A 19737-nucleotide genomic window follows, 5' to 3' on the forward strand; every position below is an offset into this window, starting at 1 on the left:
TGAATTCAAAGCCAGCCTCAGCAACTTAGTAGACACTCAGTAATTCAGTGAGACTGTCTCTGAATAAAATACAAAATAGGGCTGGGGATATGGCTCAGTGGTCGAGTGCCCCTGAGTTCAAGTCCTGATAATTAATAAATAAATAAATAAATAAATAAATAATAGAAAATGATGAATGCAATGATGTGGATCACTCTCAAATACATAACACCAAGGAAAAGAAGCCAGACTCCAAGGCTATATGCTGTGTGACCACACGTGAACAACATCAGGAAGCAGACTGGTGGCACAAAGGGCGAAGGGGAAAGGCTCACTCTCAGGGGCATAAGAGCTGGGTGCTGTGGTGCACGCCTGGGAATCCAGCTAACTGGGAGGCTGACGCAGGAGGACTGCAGGTTCAAGGCCAGCCAGAGCAGCTTAGGGAGACCCGAAATAAAACAAAAAGGGCTGGGGGTGTAGGTAAGTGGCAGTGAGTTGGCTAGCATTCATGAAGCCCTGATTTCAATCCCCAGTATTGTAAAAAGAAGAGGAGCAGATGAGGGAACGGTGAGATGGAATGTTCTACACCTTGACTGTGATGGTGTTTACGTGCATGTACTTATCAAAATTCACAGAACTGTATAACCAAGGGGTGATATGTACTACGTGTACATTGTATCTTCATGTACCTGACCAAAAGAGAAGAAATTTATTTTATAATTTTATTTGCAGAATTGCTCATTACGTTAGCCCTTATAACACGAAACAACAGCAACAAAATCCTTGGAGCGTTGTACTATTTGCACTTGACTCTGTTTAGGCCACGAGTCTTAAGAAAGATATATTCCTCTTTGAGAATTCTTTCATATCTTGGAGGAGGGTGAATAAAGATAGAATATCCATTTTGCCACCTGTTATGGTTTGGGTATGGAAAGTTCCCCAAGGGCTCCTGTGTTTAAGCATGGTCCCCAATGCAGCAAGGTTCAGAAGTGGGGCTTTTGGGACGTGACTGGATCCTGAGGGCTTGGACCCCATCAATGGATCAATTCACTAGAGCTGCAGGGACTACTGGGAGGGAGGGAAGCCACAGGTGGTGGGGCAGTTAGAGGAGGAGGTCACTGGAAGGGCTTGTCTCCCCTCTCTGCTTCCTGGCTACTGTGAGGTGAGCAGCCTTCCTTCACCACACCCTTCCGCCATGATCTCTGCCTCACCCCTGGCCCAAAGCAAGGAGTCAGCCAACTGTGGACCGGAAGCTCTGAAACCTTGAGCGAAAGTAAGGTATCTGTCACAGCGATTAAAAGACGACTAACACACCGCCTCAGAGTTTTACAAAAGGAAAAAAGAGCCCTCAAAATCATGGATGATATATGTGACAATTAATTTTTTTTTTTTTTTTTTTTTGAGGTGCTGGGGATTGAACCCAGGGCCTTGTGCTTGTGAGGCGAGCACTCTACCCACTGAGCCATCTCCCCAGCCCGACCATTAATTCTTGATGCAGACAAAAAATTTGGTAGATATGAAGAAAATTTAAAAAAATCTTGAAAAATCCACCTCTTTACTGGCCTCTGTTCAAAGTGCTGATCGAGGGAGTTTATAAACATGCTGCATCGTGCTGTGGGAAGACTAGCAGGAGATGGTGCCGAGACAGTACTGCTCCTACACTGGATGGCCAGACTTCAAAAAAAATCTACCTAATTAAAATTAACATGATGGGCTGGGGTTGTGGCTCAGTGGTAGAGCACTCGCCTGGCACATGTGAGGCACTGGGTTTGAGTCTCGGCACCATATATAAATAATTGAATAAAATAAAGGTCTATTGACATCTAAAAAATATTTTAAAAAATTAACATGATAAAGAATAGAATACTGTCATTCTTTTTAAAATAAAGTTTAGATTTATGGACATATTTGTTTTGTTTTGTTTGTGATGCTGGATTGAACCCAGGGCCTTGTGCATGCTAAGCCAATGCTTTACCCCTGAGCTATGCTTTACCCCAGCCATAGCAGTGCTTCTGAAATTCAGCAAGACGCCTGCAGAGTACTCATTCTGACACTTGACCTTTGTGCCAAAACGGACTGCAGGACCCTTTAAAAGATACTGCCCATCTTAAGGGTCTTTCTTAAGGTGGGGTCTTAAGGGTCTTAAGGTGGGGAACAGCTGGCCATTGCTGTGGTCTGAAAGTCTGTCCTGTCCAAAATTCACACTGAAATTTAATCGCCAAAGTAATGATTTTAGGAGGCAATTAGGACATGGATGCTCCACCCTCACAGGTGGGATTATTGGTGCCATTATAAAATGGGGAGTTTGACCCCCTCTTGCTCTCTGTCCTTCTGCCTTCCACATGAGATGAAGCAGGAAGACCACCATCAGAGGTGAGCCTATCAATTCTGGATTTCCCAGCTTCCAGAGCTGTGAGTCAGTACATTTCTGTTCATTATAAATTACCCAGTCTCAGGTATTCTGTTCTAGTAACAACAACAACACAAAACAACAACAAAAGACTAACACAGCCATCTTACCTTGTATCAATGGAAGGTAAAGGTGGTACTGATCAAGTTCTCCACTGAAGACAGCAAAAGCCTGGCGCTTTAACAGCATGGCTTTCTGCTCAAAACTTGAGAAGAGTTTTAAAGAACTACTCTGCATGTCTGAAACAAACATAGCAGATAAATTATACTTAGTAAGAAAACCACGGACAGAGGTTAAGAGACAGGAAAATCAGTCCAGTGTAATTCCCAACTTTCCCAGTGGAAAAATCGTGATCCTGATTGAGTATGATTATTATTCTCACATGTATTATTAAAAATACTCATTTCAGGGGTTGGGGAGATAGCTCAGTCGGTAGAGTGCTTGCCTTGCAAGCCCAAGGCCCTGGGTTCGATCCCCAGCACCGCGGTGGGGAGCATCGAGCCAAGCACGGTGGCACACACCTGGAATCCCAGTCCAAGGCTAGTTGGCAACTTAGCAAGACCCTGTCTCAAAATAAAAATAAAAAGGGCTGAAGGGTATGGCTCAGTGGTTGAGCACCCCTGGGCTCAATCGTGAGCACTGAAGGAAAACAGGAAAGACCATTCACGTGGCCCGAACTGCACACCACAGCAGTTTGAGGCTCAGCACAGACAAAGGTTTGGGTGGGGTTCTGAAATGCCTGGTAAAAGCCAGTTAGGCCGGCCGTGGCCTTCAAGTGTGGCAAGGAAGACGGAACTTACTCATTAGGTCCTTAAACATGGTTTTCTCATGAGTCAGAAGATGGTCAATAATGGACTTCCAACTGGATATTAAAAAAAGCAAAATTAATCACATTTGCAATGTTTGATAATATAATAAGCATTAAGAAAATAGCCTACTCTTTTAATAAGATCTTTTAAAAAAAACTGTTCTCTGCAAAGAGGTTGTCACACAAATACGTATGCCTTATATAAGGAAAGGACAAAAGCTTAGCTTTTCTTTTTTTCAAAACCTTCTCTTTTATAACTCTAGCATTAGGAATGAACTGACGCTCTGTCTCAGCTGACCGTGAAGTCACTCACCCTGGCGGGGCACTCTGGTGGCTCTGAACACGTCCACACAGGGCAATGCTCCCAGTGCTGTGAATGGACAGTGGTGGGTGGTAGGACAGACACCGCCCTCAGTTCTTACTTTCAAAGGGCTAGTTTGGGGTACCCAGAAGAACAAAAGGCTGACGGCCAGCCCCTTCCATACATCCCATCTGCAGATTCAGCCAACCACAGACTGAAAATATTTGGGAAAAAAATTGTGTACGTATTGGACACGTGCAGACTTTTCCTTGTTCTTATTCCCTAAATAATAAAATACGACGACTATTTACACAGCATTGACATTGTGTTAGGCGTTAGAAGTCACCTAGGCATGACTTCAAGTACAAGGAAGATGTGTGTGGGTTCTATGCGAAAACTCTGCATTTCATATCAATGCTTGAGCCTCTGTGGAACTTGGGATCCACAGGGATGGAGGCTCTAAGCAGCCTTCTGGTGGCAGACCAAATGTTCAGTCCACACAAAAGGCTGTCCCAGGCAGGTGTGGTGGTGCACACACCTGTACACCCAGCTACTTTAAAGGCTGAGGCAGGGGGATTGTATATTCATGCCCAACCTAGGAAACTTAATGAAACTGTCTCAAAATTAAAAAAAAAAAAAGAGAGAAAGAAAGAAAGAAAATAAGGGTGTGGTGTGGTGGAATACCCCTGTTATCCCAGCAACTTGGGAGGCCGAGGAAGGAGGATCACAAGTTTAAGGCCAGCCTCAACAACTTAGCAAGGTCCTAAGCAACTCAGAAAGACCATCTCAAAATAAAAAATGAAAGGGCTGGGGATATAGCTCAGCAGTGGAGCTAAACCTCTGGGTTCAATTCCTAGTACTGCCAAACAAACAAAAAGAGTCTGCTCCCATCTGCGCTGTCTCTCCCCGCACCTCCAGTCTTTAAGAATGGCCCTTCAGCAAGCCAGGGGAGCTACTGAGTGGATTTCCTGACTTCCAAGGAAAAGGCATGGGAAGCACACCTTGCACCTGTGTCTCCCGGGCTCTCCACTATCAATGCCGTGCCTGGCCCACTGCAAGATCTCAGTATGAACTTGGGGTGTATGAGCTGAGAAATGGGGTCGAGAGACCACCTGGATCACCAGTGGGCTCTGCCACCTCAATGCTGGTCAAACATTTCATGATAGGATAGAGCAGCATACCCGGGCACGGTGGCATATGCCTGTGGTCCCAGCTACTTGGAGCCCCAGGCAGGAGGATCACTTGTCTCTAGAAGTTCACGGTCACCCTGGGCAGCACTGCAACACCCCATCTCAAACACACAAAAAAGATAAAGTAACTCTGGACCAAGTGTCCCTAGAACCCCGTGTCCGCTCTTTAGGAATAATGTGCTCTCTCTGTTGTTAGGGGTCAAACTTGGGGTCCGTGCGTTCCAGGCGAGCCCACCCAGCCTCTGCGCTCTCCGTTTGGTGACGTCATTCTTCCGACAGAAAAGGCACCTTTGTCTCTTAAGGTGCTGAGTGCCTTTCTGGTGAAGGCCGGCTGACACGCGAGCCGAGACAGCGTGTCCTACGACCTGCGCTGGGGCCGAGGTCTGCTCCCACTTCCGCGATGAAGGACGCGGAGCGCGAGCACGCGGGGCAGGGCGCGGTCCTTACTGGGCGCAGGAGGCGTCCATCTGGAAGAACGCGGGGTCCAGGAACAGCTCCAGCACCTCCTTCTTCCATGCGCGCTTCGTGTAGGCATAGCCGCTCAGCGAGCTGAGCAGCTGTGCGCTGGCCCGGAAGCTCGGCGCGTTATAGGCGCTACGTGGGGTGGGGAGGGCAGAGGTCAAGGTCAGAGGTTACCCGAGGAACGCCCCTTGAGTCATTTCTCAAAACGTGTTTTTCTGCATCGGCGGGGCGGACGGGAGAGGCCGGCCTCACCTGTGGTTGCGTAAGTAGGGGAAGACGTAGTAGAGCAGGCGGGAGATCAGAGGCACTGCCTTCTCTTTCTCGTCGCTGCGATAAACCATGTCCAGGAGAGAGGCCAGAACCTGGAAGGAGGGTTGTAAGACCACGGAAGCCTTCTGAAGCAAGCAAGAGGACTGTCACCTCCTCCTAACCCAGGAAGAAAAGTCCTGGCTGCAGCTCGAGGCCTGCCAGGGTTTGGGTGTGGAAGGTCCTCCCAAGGCTCAGGTGGCAAAGTCAGGTCACCAGCCTGGGGCACTGATGGGAGGTGGTGGGACTTTTAGCAGGTGGAGCTTAGCGGGAGGAAGTTAGGTCACCGGACCAATTCTTTGAAAGCAATATTGGGGCCACACCCTCTTCTTTGTGCTTTCTGGCCACCAAGAGGAGAGCAGTTTTGCTCCCCCATACCCTCTCTGACACGTGTTCTGCCTCACTACAGGCCCCAAAGCAACAGAGCCAACTAAGTGTGGTCTGAAACCTCTGAAATTGTGAGCCCAAAGAAACCTCTCATTTCGAGCTGATTTTCTCAGGCAGTTTGTGATAGCAATGGAAAGCTGCCTAACAAGGTCCACACTGATTTTGGAGCTCACTTGGGAGGGTGCAGCCCACACTCACTGGCGCCTAAGAATGAACATGTACTTTTGCAGTAATGCAGGATGGCAAGCATTTCCACAAGGGACCATACTCAGTGTGTATTTACCTCTGCCAGGAGGGAGAGGGCTTGTACACTGTAAACCGAGGGGGCAGACGCGGACACCATTGCCGAAGCTGCAGCGGCATCTGCTGACAGAAAGGCATTTGTGTTTAACTATGAGGGACAGGTCACCATTTACAGCCACGAAGCATCCCACAAACCTGAGTCATGAGCTCCTGTCTTCCTTATTGGCCAGGTTTATATAACATGGGCATTCTCTGTTAGCGTTCAGTTTCATCAACTAAGAATGGAGATATCTGGACAAAACTAGCACCAGCTCACCCTTCTCCCTCCTCGTTTCTGATTTGTCATTATTTTTGGAAAGGCAACATCCCCTTGGATGATCCATCTAACATTCTGGTCCCTATGGGTCTTGACCTTTTCTCTTCCAAAAATCTGTCATTCTGCTGCAGCTCAGTCACTAACTGTCCCTGTCACGTCCTGAGGTTCTTTGGCCTCTCTGAAACTCATGCTGGAGTTGGTTACCACTGTGGCTGCATTGGGATGGGGCCTTTAGGAAGTGATGAGGTTAAGAGGCATAAAAGCCTTTTTTGCAGGACAGGGTTAATTCCTGTGGGTTTGGATTAGTTACCATGAGGGCGGTTGTCAAACAGTGAGTCCCCTGCTCCTGTTTGACTCTTCTGCATATGGCTGCTAGCTCCTTGGCCTCCCCTGTTATGATGTAACACAAAGGCCTCACCAGAAGCCAAGCAGAGGGTAGCATCAAGCTCTTGGGGCTTTCTAGATTTCAGAACCGTGAGCCAAAATAAGCTTCTTTCCTTCATACAAATGAACCCAGTCTCAGACATTTTGTTAGAGCAATGGAAAACAGACTAAGACACCTGTTCATGCAGTTTTGTATAGCTAGATGTTCTGGAGAAAATCACAACACTCTGCAATGGATCTTATTTCATGACCAAGGACTTTAATGCAATCACACAATCCTGTCACATGTTCCTAGGTGGTGTGCTGGCTTTTCTCTCTCCGATGTAATTCTTTCACATCCTCCCTCAACACCCACAACCTCTCACCTCGTATTTCATTGAAAAAGTTAATGCAATCAAAGGGAACCCCTTCATTTTACCACTAAGAAGTCATTAACCTCCGTGTTCACATTCATGTTCTCTGTCTTATATCTTGTTTTAATAGACAGCTCTCTGGCTTTTATCAAAGAACAATAAGCCTATTTATGATCTCAATGCTGGCCCAAGAGCAGTGAAGAACTTTACTTTCTAATTATCCTTTCTCTCTTGCATTGAGGAACTACTTTAAAAAAAAAAAAGGGGAACTACCATGTTGTTCCAATGCTATGCACACAGGCCCTGATACACTCGTTGTAAAAGCGAATCACAACAATGAGCATCTTTGGTCCTCAGTTCTAACTGGTTACTGACCTACTGACTGCCATGATTTAAGGACTCTCTCCATCGCTGTCTCTATCTCCTAGCCCCCTAGCTTCACCTACTCCATTGAGTGTCCCTGCTCATCATCACAACCGCACCCACATGGCTTCCATAGTAGCTGGTGAAGCAGGGCCCCATCCTCCCCTAACCACTTCTGCTCCTTCTGGCTCTCTGGGTCTTCCTCCCACCCCGACTGCCTATTCACCTTTGCTGGATCCTTCTCTCTTCCAGATATCTCAGCTTTCACACATGTAAGACCAAGCTCAACGTCCCTTTCCAACACCATGATCTCCTCTCTCAGTCTCCCCACCTCAATGAACTGCTTAAGCCCCAAACCGAAGTCATCCTTGACTGACTCTTAACCATCACTCCAATCACCAGTCCATCTGCAGAGCCTTCGGGCCTGAGTTTAAACCACTACTCGCAATTGGCCCTGCCTCCCAGCCAACAGCATCTCTGGCTCAAACCACTGTGAAATCCTTTAGACTGGACCTCAGCTTCCATTCTGGCTCCATACGCTCTCTGTTGCTCAGGACAGCCTAAGTGATATTTTCTTTCTATTTTTGGTACTGAGGGTTGAACTCAAGGGGGCACCTAACCACTGAGCCATATCCCCAGCCCTTTTTAATTTTTTTTATTTAGAGGCAGGGTCTCATTGAGCTGCTTAGGGCCTCACTAAGTTGGAGTCTGGCCTTGAACTCATGATTCTCCTGCCTCAGCCTCCTGAGCCTCTGGGATTGCAGGCATGCACCACTGTACCCAGTATTTCTTTTTTTTTTTCTTTTTTTTCTTTTTTTGCAGTGCTGGGGATTGAACCCAGGGTCTTGTGCCTGTGAGGCGGGCACACTACTTACTGAGTTACATCCCCAGCCCTGTACCCAGTATTTCTAAGAATTTTAAAAAGCCAGGTAATCACATTACCACAACACTGTCTCAAGGTTACATTTAATTGTTGCACAAAAGCCAGGCCCAGCAACATTTGATGTGACCAAGTTGCCAGAGCCGCACTGGGTGGAAGCCTCCTTGTGCCTAGGCAGGAAATAACCTGGCGTAGCAGCCAGGGGCGGCACTCATGCCACAGCAGAGAAAGCACAGCTGCTGTTGTGCTCGCCAAGGGCAGTACCCAGAGTATCTCCATTACACGATTAAGAGCAACCTTTTCTCTTAGGCAGACCACAAGACTAGCAATCCGGCACGGTACTGGTGTGCTATTGAAATCTGCCTGCCCGGCACCCTACCCTTACTCCTTCTGGGAAGAGGGCCCAAATTTGGGCGGGAGCCTGCGTCATGTGGCTCCTGCCCTTCCTCTGGGTTAGAGCCACCAGAGTCACCTGAGCACCTGGTCCCTGCTCTGCCTAAGGCAGACATCAGCCCTGGGCTCTTCATGTGCAGGAACCCGAGGTTCTTCATTTGGTGTTGTTTTTGTTCATCTGCAACGGATTTCTGTTATCTTTAAAGGAAAGGAGTCCTGACTCATGGACGTTCCTTCCTTGTATATTAAAAATGACCAGTTTAGGGGCTGGGGTTGTAGGTCAGTGGTAGAGTGCTTGCCTAGCACATGTGAGGCACTGGGTTCCATTCTCAGCACCACATAAAAATATATAAAATAAAGATACTGTGTTCCTCTACAACTAAAAAATATATTTTTTTAAAAATGGCCAGTTTAAACAGGTGCAGTGGTGCACGCCTGTAACCCGGTGGCTCAGGAGGCTGAGGCAGGAGGATCACAAGCTCAAAGCCAGCCTCAGCAACTTACCAAGGCTCTGTGCAACTTAGTGAGCCCATCTCAAAATAAAAAATAAAAAATGGCTGGGTAGGCTCAGTGTTAAGCATCCCTGGGTTCAATCCCTGGTAACAACAACAAAAAACTATTTAGCATCGTTTCTGCTGATATATCCATTGCGGACAGAAAAGTAATAAAAGCTAAGTTTTGAACATTTACTCTGTGGCAAGTATTGTGCCATAGAGTTTGTACTGAAAATAAAAATGTAATTTCTTGTCACTGGGTTTATGTGTTTAATAAAACTGGGACCAAACCTACCTCTCATCTTGCATTAAGCAATAGTGGCATGGGCTCTCCTATTCCCGTGTTAAATAAAATGCAGAACTAGCAAAGAAAATCAGTTGCCCCAAGACATACTCAATCCCAAGAGAAAACTATACACCAACGAAAGGAGCTTGCTTGTCAAAACCAGCCGCACACTCATCAAGAGTCACTTCTGGTCCTCGCCTCAGGCTGAGCCCACCAACCTGGGACTAGAAGAAACACACGTGCACACACACACTGCCTGACCCTTGCCATGTCATGCTCTGTGCTGCCTGGGGACTCTGCCATCATGGGCCATTGCCAGACCTGATCCCTAGACCTTGCACCTCCAGAACCATGAGTCAAACTAAACCTTCACGAGTCACCCAGTCTATAGCATGGTGTTTCAGGCAAGAGAAGATGGACTGATACACCCCTCCTCAAAGATCTGTCACAATGCAACTTGGCCACGGTCCTGAAACCCGGTAAGTCCCCTTTGCTGACTCCTTTTTGAGACACTCCTTTGATGCAGGGCACTGCCTCACTTACTGCAGTGGGCCAACACCCTGAGATCTGCCTGGCCAGCAGGTGAGCCCACTGGTCTTGAGGGCCTGGCAGTTGACAAACTACACTGCCACACTGAATGTGTAATAAGCACATAGAGGCTGTTTTTGCTAAAAAGCACTGACTCTTCACCTGAGATGCCCAGTGGGACGTGCATCAAGCCTGGCATCTCTGCCTTCGTCTCCATCTCCTTTACTACCTCGAACTACGGGTCAGTATACCATTTGGCTCTCTAGGCATGTTAATTGCTTAGGGAGTGTCTAAAAACAGGTCACATGAAGATGATTAGCCCTAAATCTACCTGATTTATCAGTCTTCCTCCAAGATTGAGGACACCGAGATAAGACTGACCAAGGTCTTTTCAAGACTTGTGGGGACAGTCAACTGCGAGACCTCCTGGAGTGGTGCCGAGCAGTCTCCAGTCATTGCCTAAATCTGCAGGCACCCTGGAACAGCACAGCCATGCAGACAGGTCACCCCACAATGAGATCACTGTCCTAAGCAGGAACAATTACCCCATGACAGGAACTGGGGCTGCCCCCTAATTAGGAGTAATCATCTCATGGGAACTGGACTGCCCTTTCAAGCAATAAGGACTTCTCCAGAGCCACCTTGCAGTCAGGATGAGATAATGATCAACCAGACCACGGTCTGACCAAGACTGCTTAATCATGCATGCGGTTGGGGTTGGACCTAAAATGTCCCCCAAAGGCTTGTGTGTCAAAGGCTTGTGCAGTGGTGCTCAGAGGTGGAGCTTTGGGAAGTGACTGAATCATGAAGGCTTTGACCTCATCAGTGCAGTGACAATTTGATGATGTTATTGGGAGGTGGTGGGAACTATAGTACTGGGTCTTTGAGAGCATGCCCTTGGGGACTGAATCTTGTTCCTGCCTCTCTCCTTTTTTGCCCCTCTGTTTCCAGCTACCGTGAGATAAGCAGCTTTCTTCCACCAGGCCCTTCTGCCATGATGCCCTGCCTCACTCAGGCCCAAAGCAATGGAGCCAGCCGGCCACGGACTAAAACCTCTGAAACCATGAGCCAAAATAAAACTTTCCTTCTCATGTCATGTTTTTCTCAGATTTTCTGTCTCACACCAACAAAAAGCCATCTAACACATGTGGCTCTAAGCCCCCTGCCCCCGCCTCATTCTTCCCCTATTTAAACCTAGAGCTCATATTGGTATCCCCAAAGACAGGGCTAGGATGCTTGACCTCCCTTGTCTTCCAAGTACAGCTGTATTGATTAAATTCCTTTCCTGCTTTTCACTATTTTGTTTGCTCTTTTGGGGGTAAAGGGCCACACCAGACTTGTTGGGACTGTTAATCAATTTCTGACTCCAAAAGCTGAATTATTTTTCCCTCTTAGAAAAGAGATTTTTATTCTTGGTCAAGAATAGAAGTGGGAGATAAATTTACGAACCAACTTCCTAACCCTTGGGGGCTGGGAGATTACCCATATAGGGTAAAGAAATGAGGACAAACAGGCTAATAAAGGAGAGGAACAGTCATGTCTTTTATTATAATGAAGCTACAGGTTTTCCAGTGGTCACCCTGGCTGCCATCTTGGATCCCATTGGTTTTGGCCAGTCCACCTGAAGAGGAACTTCTGGCCTTCAGGCCTCCCGTCCATGTACACTAACTAGGGAAGTTTTCTTTGGGATCCCACCTGGGCCCAGCAAAGGTTAACACGGCAGCACTGTTCCCTGGGACACCATCAGAGGAATCCTGCTGTTCATCATACACACAGCTCAGGTTGTAAGAAGGGAACTGTTCAGTCACTTAGCTGATGAGCACAGTGAGGGCACTTGGGTGGATGAAAGCAGGCCCAAGCAGGCAGGATGTGCTTTCTCCTAAGCTTAAACTTTCCCTGCTTTGGTCCTGAGGACTGAACCCAGGGCCTCCCATTTCCTAGGCAGGTACTGTACCACTGAGTTATATCCCCAGCTTGCTTTTTTATTTTGAGATGGGGGCCTCCCTAATTTACCCAGGTTGGCCTTGAACTTGGGATCCTTCTCCTCAGCCTTCCGAGCAGCTGGGATTACAGGCATGTGTCACTATGCCTGGCCCTAATCTTGCTTATCTTTGAGGATGGGAAGCCTGAAGGCCAGAAGTTCCTCTTTGGATGGGCTGGCTGAAGCTGCTGGATCTGAGACAAGCTGCCAGTATAGGACAGACAACTTCAACTTCATTACAACCCCAGCTGCATGCTGAATGACATACTCTCCGGTGCCATGACAGTTGGCTGTCATGACAATGACTGGAAAGAACCATAAAAGGAATGAGGTGGTGCCAAGTAACAGGAAAACCTCTACCCATTCCCAGAAAATACAGGCGTATTCTCCCTATTAGCCTGCTCCCCCCACATTTCTTTTGTCCTTCATCTATGATACCCCAATCCCAAAGGGGTGAGAACTCGATTTATGAGTTCATTTTCCTCTCTTATTTTTGATCAAGCTGAGTCAGGTCAGTCAGTATTTGGTCTTGTTAATGTTTCCCAATTCCAGGAGGAAGAAAGCACGCAACCTTTGGGATCAAAAACTAGTAACAACTTCACCTCCCAACCTCATAGCTTTTCCTTCTTTCTTCCTGTCTGTTTTTGGTGGTAAGAACACTTAAGCTCCTTCCAAAGGCCAAGCTAGGGCCTGGAGCGGACGTCAAGCATTACCCTGAACCCCTACACCTACCATACAAGTCCTCCTCAGGATCAGACTCTTCCAGGGCCACCTGTGGCTGAGCCTTCACTTCCAGGTTTCTGCTGAGCCAGCTGGTTTGTTCCAAGGAAGAACCAGCAATGTTCCCTATGGCTTCCAGGATTTTTTGAGTGATTTCCTGACAGCCATCAGAGGAAGAGGAATAGAAGTTAGTTAAGAAGTTTAGGTGCGAAGAGGCAGCACCATCCAATAGAAATACCACCCAGGCTACAACTGTGAGCCGTTTACATAACAGCAAACATTCCAGGGTCACATTCAAGGTAAAAAGAAATAGAGGCAGCTAATTTTAATATGTCCTACATAATCCAATCTACCTAACACACAACAAAATTACGAATGAGGTTTTGCACTTTATTTTGTACCAAGTCTGGATCCAACGTGCCTTTTATATTTATAGCACATTCAATTCAGTCACACTTTCAAGTGTTCACTGGCCAAATGGTCAGACAGCAGTTAGACACGAGCAGTGGGTCAGAGGTGTGAAAGCTTACTTAAGTGCCAAACAGATCGGTTCATCAATAGCACTGCCTCTGTCACACCGCAAGGTCTGACAAGATAGCTACTTCAGGACCCTGCCTGATCTCAGCTCTATAAAGTAGACCTCTTAACAGGAGAAGATAGGGCTGGGGATATAGCTCAGGTGGTAGAGTGCTTGCCTTGCAAGCACAAGGCCCTGGGTTCAATCCCCCGTACAGCACAAAAAAAAAAAAAAAAAAAAAAAAAAAAAAAACAGGAGAAGATAAACTAGGGGTAAGCTCAAAGGGCAAAGGTACGATTGCACCCAAGGGTCTAACACATCTCAAGCAAGGCCCTGCACAAACAATGCTGACCTATGTTAGCCTGTGGCCTAAGATCAACACAACGCAACCATAAAACTCGCTGTGGTCATGGGACCCTGAGTTCCTGGGAAAGCAGGGTGATTAGACCAGAACCCATCAGACATCAATCCTGTAAAACAAGTTCCAATTAGAACCTGAAGGCTGGGTCAGGATGACAGAGAGTTGCCTTTGGGTGATTAGTATAACCTCAGGACACTGTAATTGACACCTTGCTCACCTTGCTCCGGCTTCTCAAGGTGTTCACTTAACACCTACGGGTAAAAGCATGTGCAGCAGAACTTTGGGATCTAGTGTAGTTTGTCAATCCAGAGTCCAGAGGTCATACTTGGGTTCTCTTCCAACCCCAGTAAAACCAAGCTCACAAAAAAGTGAGTTGCTAGGGGCTGGGAATGTAGCTTAGTTGGTAGAGTGCTTGCCTTGCAAGCACAAGGCCCTGGGTTCAATCCCCAGCACTGGAAGTCTGGGGCTGCGTTGTGGCTTAGTGGTAGAGCACTCACCTACCATGTGCAAGGCACTGGGTTTGATCCTTAGCACCACATAAAAAAACTAAAAATAAAAGGTATTGTGTCCATCAAAAATGAGAAAAAATATTTAAAAAAAAAAGAGTTGCTGTTCTCATGGAGATGACCTGCCCTCTCCCTCCAGGGTGCCTTCTTTCTTAATAAACTTTGCTATACTTATATGGTCGGCATCTTGCTCAAAGTCTTCTCTTGCAAGAACACAAAGGCAGTGTCATTTCTGGTAATAACAGGTGCCCAGTGGCTACTATCCTGCCCAGTGTAGGTGAAGTATGCAGACATCAGAAATTGGCAGTACTCTAATAAAGGAGCACATGGCATTATTAACAAGTTGGTCTTCTGGCTTCTCTAGGACTATGGGTTCTTACTAGTGTTAAATAAAAATTATAGGAGATTACTCTTCTCCACTCAGATCCTATACTAGCCCTAACAGGACAGACCAAAAACCTAAATGGAGTCATTAGTGCTGAAGTTCACATCGCCAAATGCAAATGAGCTGTTTGTCTCACCCTTTGAGAAATCAGGACTAGCCAGATAACAGACAGGTTTCTAAACAGGTCAGTTTCAATTGGCTTGATACCGAAGTTCACTCTCTGCCTTAATCCTTAGACAAAAAGTAACCTGAAGTAACCTTTTGCTAACCAGATAATTTATAAGATTTTCCCGTGTCTCCTGGTACTCTCCTCACAAGAAGAGTCGCCTTTTTTGTTGTTGTTTTTTGGTACTAGGGATTGAACCCAGGGCACTTTACCATTGAACTATATCTTCAGCCCTTTTTTACTTTTTATTCTTGAGACCGGGTTTGGTTAGGCTGGTCTTGAACTTGCAATCCTCCTAAGCCTCCTGAGTTGCTGGGATTACAAAAGTATGTCACCACACCTGGCAAGAATAACTCTGAAATGACCATGCTGATTTTCATTCTTTGTTTTTTCTTTGTTTCAGTCCTTTTTTTAAAAAATCAAACCAGCCTCCTTTGCTCAGCTCACTGGAACACACTGTATCTTATGGAATGAAGTCATTATGGGGAAGTGTAAATAAATCTCCCAGCTTCACTTGTTCTTAATTAACTTAAAAATCACTGATTTTGGAGGTCACACAGCTGGGTAATACACGATCAGTCTTCTACCTGCTTTGTTGCAGGTGACATGTCTGACGTGTGGTCACGATGGTAAGAGCAGTTAGGCTACTCTCTAAGGACCAGATGGCCACTGCTGCTGGAAACAGGGACTCTTTCCTAGGGGCCTGCAGGTGTCTGCTGGGGACCGGGATGGGACGAGAAGGCTCATATCTCTGCCTTCCTGTATGGTGGGTCTCCTTTGCTGCGATAACCCCTGGGTCAGATTCTACTCAGGTCTGCATGGAGACATATCCATCGCTGAGAAGTGTTTGTCCCAAACTGTAACACAAGGAAGGATAACTGGACTCTGGCTTGCTTGGCCTCTGTCTTCCTCCTTCAGGTCTGAAGACACCTACCAGCTGCCATGACCAGAAACACTAGACCAAGAAGGGAGCGAAAACAGCCGGCACTTGAGTTCCTGAAAGACATGACTATTCCTCCCCTTCCTTAGTCTCTCTCCCCCATTCTTCCTCTCCTGTACCTGAACCCCCAACCTGCAGCAGAGAAGCTGGCCAGGAGGCAGAGCTCCCTCTTCTCCACTCCCTGGCCACGGAGTAAGGCCCTTCTTTCTCCCCAGTAGTGTCCCTGGGACATTGATTTTCTGTGGATGAGCTTCTGGACTAAGTGTGCCTGAGTCTAGAATGGCAAACAGAGCCAATCAATGCTGTTGAACTAGACCGTCATAGTTTTGTCTTTGACACTAGGATTGTACCTTTCAATAATATAAAAAGAAATAAAATTAAATAAATTTGCTAGATGGGGGCAAACTGACAGGTCACCCACTCTCAAGAATACCATCAGGGAAGAACTTGGTCAGCAGGTGAACAGACAAGAACCCTGAGCAGGGATCACGGTCAGTATCATGGCTTCTCACCAGCTAAGAGCAACTACAACCCTTGACATCTCAGAATTTAGCAACCGTGACCTTAATTATTACATAAGGTCCATTAGCTCAGGAGCTATGTTTAGGCATGAAACAAGCACATTTGCCACCTGGGTAGGAAGGTCATGCACTTGAGGGAATTGGCAGGCTGGCAAACCTGTGTGTGTATGCGGGGTGTGACGGGCAGTGAAAGGTCAGGAAATGGGGTTTGGGCTAAGAGAGTTCCCATGAGGACCATTTCACAAATATGTCCTGTGAAATACTTATTTGGTCTTCCTCCAACTTTTCTGGCATACAATGCCTAAAATCACTGCAAATCTCCAAAACTACCTACCATTTTCAGATAGATATATATCTAGATATATCCATCTATCTATCTGTATATAGATAGATGGTTTTGGAGATTTATATATGGGTATATATCTATATATAGATTTATCCATCTCAAAATGGTAAATTCATCTCAAATACATATATATACATATATATACTATATATATATAAAATATATATGTAATTTTATAGATTTCCAATTTTTTTTTTTTTTTTTTTTTTTTTGGTGACATGGTGATACTGGAGATTGAACCCAGGAGCACCTACCTTTAAACTACATCCCCACTCCTTTTTAAGACAGGGTCTCACTAAATTGCTGAGGCTGGTGAACTTAAGGTCCTCCTGTGTCGGTCTCCTGAGTTCCTTGGATTACAGATTATGTACCATCATGCCTGGCGAGAGCTGCAATTTTCAGCCCCATACTTCAACCTCTTGTATTGAAAGAGGAGCTAAAGGTTGAGCTGATCTCCAATGGTCAGTGACTTCATCAAGCATGCCTTCATAATGAAGTTTCCATAAAACCCCCAAGGACGGGGCTGGGAGATCTTCCCGTGAGCCGAACACATAGCAGTTTCTGGAGGGCATCTGGAAAGCCACACCTGGTCTTTGCACCTCTTTATCTGGACCCTTTGTAATATCTTTGATAATAAACTGGTGAATATGATTCCCTAAGTACTATGAGTTGCTTCAGCAAATTAACTGAACCCTGATTTAGAGGACAGTAAGCAGCACAGCAGAATAACCTGGGTTGTGCAATTAGCATTTGAAATGAGGAAGAGGCCACTGGGATAAAGCTTTCCACTTCTGCAGACAGCTGTCTCCAGGTAGATAAGCCTCTGAGCTGAACTGAAGGACACCCGGTCAGTATCTGCAGAACCAATGCTTGGTAGCAATCCACACATTTTGAGAAAGGAGTTTTGGGTTATGGGAGAGATACACCAAGTCCCAAAAGAGAAGCACTCATGAACCTTTGAAATGCAGAACAAGCACTGTAAGCAACCCAGCCTGTGTCCTTGGCCCTCTTCCTTTTATACAGGGAAGGCAATGCGCATGCACTAGAAAAACTGGCCGGAAATCATGTGACTCCACCCTCACTCCACCTCCAGTCCGGCCCCTAGCTGCTGTCCCTCTCTAAATGTCAACACACCCGGCCAGTGTCTGCATGGTAATGATGCTTTCTTCAAAAAAAGGAGTCACTCAAAATTTCTCATGCTTTATACAGTACCACTGTGGTATGTCCTGACAGTGCTACAGGATATACCTTTCACAAATGCCGGGGATCGTAACGATTTTCAGTAATATCACCAAAGACATAAAACTGTTAGATGAGCCCTTGGGATCTGCAGATTCAATAAATCAGGGGTGGAAAGTATCAGAAAGAAATCTGTATCTGCACTAAACACCTACAGACTTTTTTCCTTGTCATCACTCCCTAAACAGTACAGGATAACAACTCTTAGCATTTACATTGTACTAAGCAGAATATGTGCTCCAGAGATGATTAAAAGTATCCAGGAAGATGTGTACAGGTTATATACAAATAGTGTGTCATTTTACACAAGAGACTTGAGTGACCTTGGATTTTCGTATTTTGCTGGGGGCATCTTAGAATTGACGGATACTACATACACCAGGTTATTTCGAAGGACTCGACCACAAGTCACCAACTCAATCAATGTTTTATAACAGTGGCAAAATAGTGATTTTCTAACTCTATCTTAAAGTCTATGTATTAGTCAGCTCTCTGCTGTGAGAAGTTCTCCACCTCCTCTGAGCAAGCAGTACTTTTATTTTTCAGTATTTATAAAATTTTATATAAGCGTGCATTGCTCCTACAACAGGGCAATAAAGGGAAGAAATCTTTCTTCTTTTAAGGAAAGAAATCCATGTGTAGAGATGGATAGATGTTTTAGAGAGGGCTCTAGAGACAGCTGCATGCACTGCGGGGTGAGAGGGAGTGTCCTGTAAATCCTAGGGTAGTTGCTCAAACACTGCCCAAGAATCTTCATCATAAACACTGGCCCCAAGCCTGCTTGCACCCTGCATTGGCAGAAGATGAACTCAGGCACAAAGGCAAAGCCAGGATGGAACTCGCCAGTGCTGGTCATCAGTGATGACTTCCCCCAAGGATGGCACTCCAGGAATGACGACATTCACTAAACATCTGCACATACAGACCTGCAGGTCTTTTTGGTCCTTCTTGTTTTCCAGGTTAGGAGTTCTGGTTACAAAGTCATTCAGCATGCTGTGGAGACAATTAGCTTCTGATCAGAAACGCTGCAGAAATAAAACATGCTCTGACAGAAAACACAGCCTCCATGTGAATGTGGTGATATGATACCTGAGAAGCAGGAAATATCCAGGTGGAGCCAGATTCAACTGCACGGATTCCTTCAGTACTCCCAAGAGCGAGGGAAAGTTCTCTTGCAAGGCTGGTATTGGAAGCCTATTTAAACAAAAGAAAGAAAGAAAAAGGAGGGCTGGGGATGGGGCTCAGTGATAGAGCACTTGCCTAGCATGTGAGAGGCACTGGGTTCGATTCTCAGCACCACATACAAATAAATAAAATAAAGGTTCACTGACAACTTAAAAAATAAAAAAATAAAAAAAAAAAGAAAGAAAAAGGAAACGATGTTAGCATAGGAAGGCAGCTAGGGATGAGCAGGAAAGGGAGAAGGGGAGCAGGGAAAGACAGGAAGGACTATAAAAAGAACCCCTTGCTGGGCACTGACCCCCGGGCGCCCGTCTCTTTCCACATCCCCTTCTCCCTACACACACACACACACACACACACACACACACACACACACACACGTTCCACAGTTATGCATGTGCTCATAAGCCACTCCTGGGGTCAGCTGATCATTATATGACCTTCCACTTGTGGTCTTAGGTCAGAAAAGGCAAAATGACCCCAAGTACAGGGGTGCATGCCCTTGATACGGGGACAGCACAGGCGTGACTCCTCCCACATGGGCAACAGCTACGCCAACACCAGGCGTGGAGGGGAAGCACCGTCACCGTAGGGTCTCTCCACTGCCAGCCCCACCTCCCATCCTAACAAAGCAGAAAGCGCAATCATTTCAGGGGGTCCTAGCAGATCTGCCACCCCTTCTCCAGGGGGCATCTCCTGCTGCTTTGCCTCCCCAGCCTTACAATAAGCCTGCCTTGGACAGTCTTTTTTTAAAGGCCCTCCTGCAGGAGCAGAAGCTTCTGGCCCCAGG

The 19737-nt window shown here is 46.4% G+C and overlaps 1 protein-coding gene across 3 annotated transcripts in view; it reads right to left on the minus strand.

Annotated features, from left to right (window-relative positions):
* Positions 1-19737, minus strand: part of DOP1B (DOP1 leucine zipper like protein B) — a 109813-nt gene that overhangs the window by 8053 nt on the left and 82023 nt on the right. For 2 of the 3 annotated variants that reach the window (XR_013766542.1, XM_079156002.1), the window contains exons 25-32: positions 18855-18959; positions 18692-18758; positions 12797-12941; positions 6127-6209; positions 5403-5512; positions 5136-5282; positions 3190-3251; positions 2500-2628 (exon numbers count right to left, since the gene is read on the minus strand). Coding sequence is in view for 2 of the 3 variants with exons in the window: in XM_079156002.1 (XP_079012128.1) it covers positions 2500-2628; positions 3190-3251; positions 5136-5282; positions 5403-5512; positions 6127-6209; positions 12797-12941; positions 18692-18758; positions 18855-18959 (848 nt within the window). In the remaining variant the exon portion in view is untranslated. The remainder of the gene's footprint in view (positions 1-2499; positions 2629-3189; positions 3252-5135; positions 5283-5402; positions 5513-6126; positions 6210-12796; positions 12942-18691; positions 18759-18854; positions 18960-19737) is intronic. The other variant, XM_079156003.1, reaches the window with a different exon arrangement.

Source organism: Sciurus vulgaris (genome assembly GCF_902686455.1).
Source record: "Sciurus vulgaris genome assembly, chromosome: 10".
In the NCBI taxonomy this organism is placed as follows: domain Eukaryota; kingdom Metazoa; phylum Chordata; class Mammalia; order Rodentia; family Sciuridae; genus Sciurus; species Sciurus vulgaris.